Source organism: Denticeps clupeoides, chromosome 1, assembly GCF_900700375.1.
Source record: "Denticeps clupeoides chromosome 1, fDenClu1.1, whole genome shotgun sequence".
NCBI lineage: Eukaryota > Metazoa > Chordata > Actinopteri > Clupeiformes > Denticipitidae > Denticeps > Denticeps clupeoides.
This window is the reverse complement of record NC_041707.1, coordinates 12,708,790-12,715,717: the sequence shown is the minus strand read 5'-3', so window position 1 is coordinate 12,715,717 and position 6,928 is coordinate 12,708,790. Positions and strand designations below refer to the sequence as shown.

Sequence of the window (6,928 nt, the reverse complement as noted above, 5' to 3'; positions counted from 1 at the left end):
CAACAGGGAGATTATCACTGGTACAGACTGTGCCCAGTTGGAAACGAGTAAAGAATGCCGGTCTTTCTGTCGTTCGTCTAGCCAGATTATTTTTCATTTTTAAAGGCACATCTTGCCCTCGCTATGACCCATTTAGTAGCTGTTAAATTTGCAGGATATGTTCTGCTTGGATATATACTGGTGATGGGCTTTACTGGAATGACCTGCACAAGGTTATACATGTGGCATTGGATTTATTTTGGCTTTAGGTACTGCCAACCAATTTTAAATCAAACACTTGAATCGAAATCTTAGACTGTTTTCCTTATAAATGTCCATTCTTTTCAGTATAATTTGTTGCACTTTCTGGCAGGAAGAAAAACATAAACCAAAGGACAATTTCAACATAAAAGCTTAAAAATCTACTCTTTGGACCCATTGCAGATATTGCAGGAGGCCTGACATAACTGAGACCGTAAAACGAAATACTTGCACGTCCTTGAAGCCATGTGTTCCAGTCTTTGGGCCTCTTTAGGATAATCTGTTGTTTTGGTCCAGGGTTTCAGAGCCGTGCAGGTGTCGGTCTGGGTGTAATACAGCTGGAATTTGCTCCATCTGGACAGAGAGGTGTGTGTGAACATTCAGGGTCCTGGTTCACATCCACAGATGTGTTAATGAGTCACAGGGAATCGCAAAGTTGCAAGCTGATGGTTGTGGTGATTCTGAGTGGTGTTGGTGAAGTAGCTGAGAGAAATAGATTTGAAACAGTATTTCAATACACTGTATACTGTTGTACTGACAATAAATCTCTCCTGAATCTATTTTTACTTGTTTTCTTGTCTATCTTTTTTACTTTACTTTATTTTGCAGATGCTTTTATCCAAAGTGACTTACAAGAGGAAGACACCAGCAATTCTCGTTCGATTTCTATAGAATTTTGAGTTTACAAAACTAAGAGCCCTGATAAGGCCTAACTTGTCAGCAAAGAGCATGCTCGGAGATTGTTAAGTGCTAGACGAAGAAAAAAATTATAATTTATATATATATATATATATATATATGTGTGTGTGTGTGTGTGTACTATTTTGTGCAAGGTCTACGCATGTGCGTGTGTAAGTGTTAGATTTGTCTGAAAGGATATAGGTGCAAAATCTGCATGATTTTAACATTGCGGTGCAATGATTGTTAAGGTATCTTTTATGTTGTGTCTATCATATTTTTATATCTTTCAGCAGTTGCCAAAAATGCATCACATTGTGGCCTCTGTGACGTGAAATTCTCAGTATGTGAGCAATGGAAGTTGAAATGGAGGAAAAGGACAGTGGAAAAGAGATAATTAGCAAACTGAGAGAGAAGTTGTCCTTTTTTTACCCCGAGGTTCTTCCAGCTGGTGCAGAGCATTGAGACGGGAGACACGCATCACTGTGGCGTGGCAGGACGGACTCTGCATTTCCAGTCAACCGCATACACTCTCCTCCTTTTATTTAACAGAGCGTCAAGCCTCCACAAACCAACACAGGGCGTGTGAGAGGGCTATGAGAGGGACCGCGATAACAGTATGTCTGTGAGCGCTGCTATTCAGAATCAGGAGGACATTGTCCACTGTTTTTAGTCACATAGCCTGAATGCACAATCGCTGCACAATATCTGCCACAATGTCATCTGATGCTTGTGGGATGATAGCTAGCTCCTTTGTTAATGTTTGTCTCTGGTGCCGAGCTCCCACGTTGTTCGAGGTAATGCCTTTTCCTGAAGAGGGATCCACACTTTCATCCATGCTGTTTCAGGAAAAGTCATTTCCGCATCCAGTTTCCATCTGCCCCCGCTCCTTCTGGCTGTGAGAAATAGTTCCACCAGAACGGAGCCTTGCGAACCTACCAGCTGTAGCTGATGTAGAGAGCAAGAAATCTGCACATGAGCACATAATAGCCCAGCGCACACAGCATCCATTGTTTACTTCACGACTAGCTTGCATGGGCCTTCAAAGACCACCTGCTTACACCTACAGCTTTGTACGCCGTCGGCACAGACAGAGACAATTAAGGCGGCTAAACAGACCCACGGAAGACACTATTGTTGCCTGTTTTGGATGCAACTGTTGCTTCCTTTTTGACTCATGTGGATTGTGAGCATCTCAGATATTTATCTGACCACATAAACACAGCAGCACCTGCATATCCTGCATATTGCACAAAGCAGCTCAAAACAGTGCCACTTCCCCACTGAGATAAGAATACATCTGAAAAACAACACGTACAACAACCGGAACAGATTTCAAGTCTGATATCCCAGATTGGACAATTCTAGACATGCACAGATCTCAATACATTTCATCCTCAACCTGAAAATGAAAACTTGAGGCATGCCATGACTCTGCTCAGATATCAAGCACAAGGATGTGTGTATAGCAACTGAATCTCTAATGTATTTTAATTATAAATAAATTACTAATTTTATAATAATTTGACACAAATAACTAATGTTTTTAAATGATCTTTGTCATTTAGATGATCAGTTTTGTGGACATAAGTGTCCCGATCTCATTACCTGAGTCATAGAACGACATTCATTGGCTTTACTGATTTTACGCTCTTTACTGATGGGACATCATTCTGCATAAGCCTCACGCAATGTTTGGAATATCATATGATACCCTGCCCTGTATTCACCCTCTGCTCCATGCTGATCCCTGCTCAGGCAATACAATGTTGAAAACAAAGTCTAAGCAATGTTACAGCTTGCTTGTACTGATAACTGTGCTTTCTAGAGCATGTCATTTAAAAGAAACGCAGAGACAATCTTTATTTCAAATGTGGCCCAATTTATTACTGCTGAGAGGCATACATTACAGTGCAAACAATTTCTTTGGCAAACATACAATACAACAGTCAGATCCACTTTGACCAGTCACTGGGTGAGGCATTATCAGTCCTCCAGGGCAGTGCACGCCACTGAACGTGGGCAGAAAGACTGGGATTAGGGGCTTGATCACAGGGGCATGGTGCGAGAAAATAAAGAGGCTATGTAACATTCAGAAATCCAAAAGAGCACACTCAAAAATCAACCAATTTCACTGCCAGAGAACAATTTCAAAGTTCAGTCAAAACACATTTGATGATCTGCATATAGAAACACGACAACAAATGACAGCGTGGCCACACTGTGTGCATATGGCATAGCAGAGACTGGAAATTTCAATTGTCCTATAGCGATGAAACAGTACGCCCAATGGTCTGCACTACGTTAACAGAAAAGAACAGACACCCTCTCGGTAGGAGATCCTTTTGTACGACCTCTAAGCAGGTATAGTACATGGAGCTAAAAGTCAATAGTGGTGCTTTCTAAATACCTAATTCCCCCAGTTGCCTCCTGACAGAGAATATAAATCTCATTTTGCATGTAGAACAAATGCAAAAGAAACAGACGTTGGCATCCAAGAAATGTGGGTAAAAAGAAAGAGTATGTACATATGTGCCTCAACTTCTCTTTTCTTTTCTGGCAAGTTTGCTTGTTCACTGCTTTGGGTGATGACTCACCGCCGGGAGACGGCTAAAAGAAATGTGAGCCAAGGGGACGACAGACGTCTTTTCTTAATCTATCCCCCTTCTTTCGCCCTTTTCTCTTGCTCCCTCTCCCTCCTCCATATGGCTTTCATTACTGTGAAAACAGGGTCAGGGAGGTGCAGCGCATGCATCACGCTCAGAGCAGTGACCTCACCCTGCAGCTCGCACGTCGCGCACTAACCCTGAAGACGAGAGCCAGACATCTGCACGGATCTCATGAGTGGTGGCGGTCCCAAAGACAGAGCTGACATGTGAGGTGCAGAGAAAGGGACCTAAAGAAAGATAGCTGAAAAAGATCATTTCATTTGACACAACTGTCAACTTGCCTTCCTGTGGCAAGTAAGTGTTAAGAACAAAGTGGGGACGAGAACTGCAGTGGTATTTCTAAGTGTTTCGATGAAATGTTCCAGCCAAGGTTCTGCTAAATGCTGTGAGGTTGTAATTCTTTTTTTTTTTAAGTTAGAACAACCAGGAAAAAAAACAACAACATGAACGCTGGTATCTGTACAAATCTGTTCCCTGGTGTACAGAAGTGTCTACTTCTAGTGAGGTTGAGGTGATGTGGTGAGGTTCAGGATGGTCAGGATCCAATTTAGGTCCATTTATAAAAGCACTGAAGGGTTCGCATGGAAAAGGCTTTCGGACATGAAATACTGCTCTGGTAAGTTGTAAGTCAGCCATGGAAGGATCTGGACATTTTATGCATAAAATAGAAAACAATAGCATAGAGCACAAACATATTCAGAGAGCAGCTCCAAAACGAAAGGAGAGGTCATCATATAAGAGGACACACAATTCTGACTACAACCCAAAAAAAATTTAAACAAAAAAAAAAAAAAAGTTTACATGACTTCCGGTAGAAAACAGGAGAAATAAAAAAACAGATGTTAGTTATCTGGCAGTTGCCATTGGAAACACACACACATACACACACACACACACACACACACACACACACACACATTCAGTAATCAGTAGACTATCATTATTATTTTTTTTTTTCCAAAAGCTATTTCACATTATCTTCAAATGAAAGCAGGTGATATGTAGGAAGAAAAAAATGTATATTTATTTATACATATAGGTTCATTATATGATATAAAAGCACCATAAAAGAGTTAAGTACAAGCTGAATATCACTAGTCATTATATATATAATGTCTTCAGAGTACTTAAAAAGAACTCTGAAATGTGATCTGAGAAGACACATAATGAATAAGATGCTTTGCATATGGTAAAAAAATATGAAAACAAAAACAAAACAATACTTTTAGGTTGTGGGTAATAAGTCATTATGCAGAGGAAGAGAGCCAGTAAGTCATTTTCGCAATGAAGGGGGGCATAGCACCATTTTTTTCTACAATCTCTGACCTGAGAACACTTTCGAGAGACATTAATGGTCAACCTACTTCCCTTTAGTGCACGCTGGCAGTGCACTTCCTTCTTCTTAAGGTCCTCAAAATGGGCGTAGAGAGAACTGATCAAGACAGCCCAGGACCACATGATGGAGGGTGAAGTCTTACATCCACCTTTCCTGGAGCAGGTTCACATTCTACAACTGTATTCCTTCAGGCATTTGGCCTTGGGGTGTTTAAGAACAAAGTGGAAGACAAAGTAAAAAATATATATATAAAAATGAGGCTACAGAATACCGGTGACCACAGTGCACCGCCAGGTCTCTCTCTTGGATGCTTGTGGGGTCCTGAGGTTATTATGCAAGTTGGTTGCTGCCATGGAAGGAGAGTTGGTCTGGGCACACAGGGCAGCAAGCGCCTTTCAGCGTCACAGGATGGTGGCAGTCCAAAGGAGTGCACTTCTCTACAAAACATGTTACCTGGGCATCCTAACAAAGCAAGCAGAGCAAAGCTGTAAAAACCATGGCATTAAATATGATGTTTTTTCTTAACATTGGTAATGTTATTTGTGGCCTTAAAATATTCTTCATACTGTAACTAATTTCTTACATGCCTCTCATTGTATGTTTACAACAAAAGGCAGCTCACTGCTAACTGGCGACACATTTCTTCCACCAGGCTATGACGGCTTCTAAAATCAGGACCTCCACTGGCCGTAGTCCCCTTTAAAGTGGTCTGCATATGAATTCCTTGTTTTTGCAAAATAAGCCATATTATGTTGCATTTGCATGGATGATATGACATAAAGCCACATGAGCACTTTACTGACATGCAGCTCATGAATGAGAGGGTGCCACGCAGGAAGAAAAATAAAAGGTGGCATGGCATGGGTACGGAATCTTATTTAGGTCAGCCAAAAAACACAATCGCTCCCATGAGAGATCCTATCAGCACGGCTGCTGGAGGAAGCTTGACCAGCACCACATGCTCATGTTCCCAACTATAATAAAATAAACACAGTTTATACTACAGCAGGACAAGGCCAGCTTATCACACATAATCAAGTGCTCTGTATGCTAGAGATCTGAAAATGTACTGATATATTTTTTATGAACATTTAGTGTGGCATAACTAGACCGGCTACATACTCTGCACTCGCAGGTCGAGCAGACGTCCTTCTTCCACCGCTCCCCATCACTGTGCTCCTGGCCCTCTGTGTCAGTACAGTCAGTCCTACTCAGACGGGCTTCAAGTCTTTTAATCTGTACGAAGAACAGGGACACACAAATAACATGAATCAAAAACTTTACCTCTAGAGGGCACTGCAATAAGCCAAACTGGAAAATCCTCATTGACGATTTGTCATAATCATAATTATTTTCATCAAATTCATAGAAATTCCTGGTTTAGTTATGTGTAACAATTTGCAATAAATCACATATTATTTTGCCTGAAAAACTGATCTGCATAAAGCCTTTCTCTATAACATGAAATCCAGCCATGCTAAATTTATTTGACTATCTAATTACAGTAACTATCCCCAAAAGTAAATATCCCCAGTCAGAATATAATACAAAACCCTGTTAGTCTAATTCCTTGCTTGGAGTTGAAGCCATAACCACATCCATACCTGCAAAACAACACTTCAAACTCAGCGGCAGTGTGCTCAGTTTAAAGCTCTCTGCATGTGCAAGATGCCACATGATCCACTATTTGGATATCCTGTTTAACATTAGTCAAACAGTGTGAGCTCAGACAATGACCCTTCAGGGCTGATGGGATCCTAGTCTCTGTGCTCAATTCAAGAGAGGGAGGGGTCTTAAAAAAATCCAAGCCTATAATGCTGATGGGAAAACCACCGGCAGTCCTGTGTGAAAGCCTTGGTCTGCTGACAGGCTGCTAATTGGCCTCTCTGTCTAGATCAAAAGCAGGCGCACCCCAGTGGGGGGAATATAACAATACAAAGGCCAGGCCTTTACAACACAGGCCAAACCCAGGCTGGTTTTAACAAATGTGTTGAGATCTCATGTC

At 41.4% G+C, this 6,928-nt stretch overlaps 1 protein-coding gene across 1 annotated transcript in view; it reads right to left on the bottom strand.

Moving 5' to 3' along the window:
- Positions 1 to 2,779: 2,779 nt before the first annotated feature.
- The window catches only part of pxdn (peroxidasin), a 48,235-nt gene continuing 44,086 nt past the window's right edge, over positions 2,780 to 6,928 (bottom strand). Inside the window, exons 22-23 of the mRNA XM_028971279.1 lie at positions 6,046 to 6,159; positions 2,780 to 5,385 (exon numbers count right to left, since the gene is read on the bottom strand). Coding sequence (XP_028827112.1) covers positions 5,254 to 5,385; positions 6,046 to 6,159 — 246 coding nt within the window. The 3' untranslated portion in view covers positions 2,780 to 5,253. The remainder of the gene's footprint in view (positions 5,386 to 6,045; positions 6,160 to 6,928) is intronic.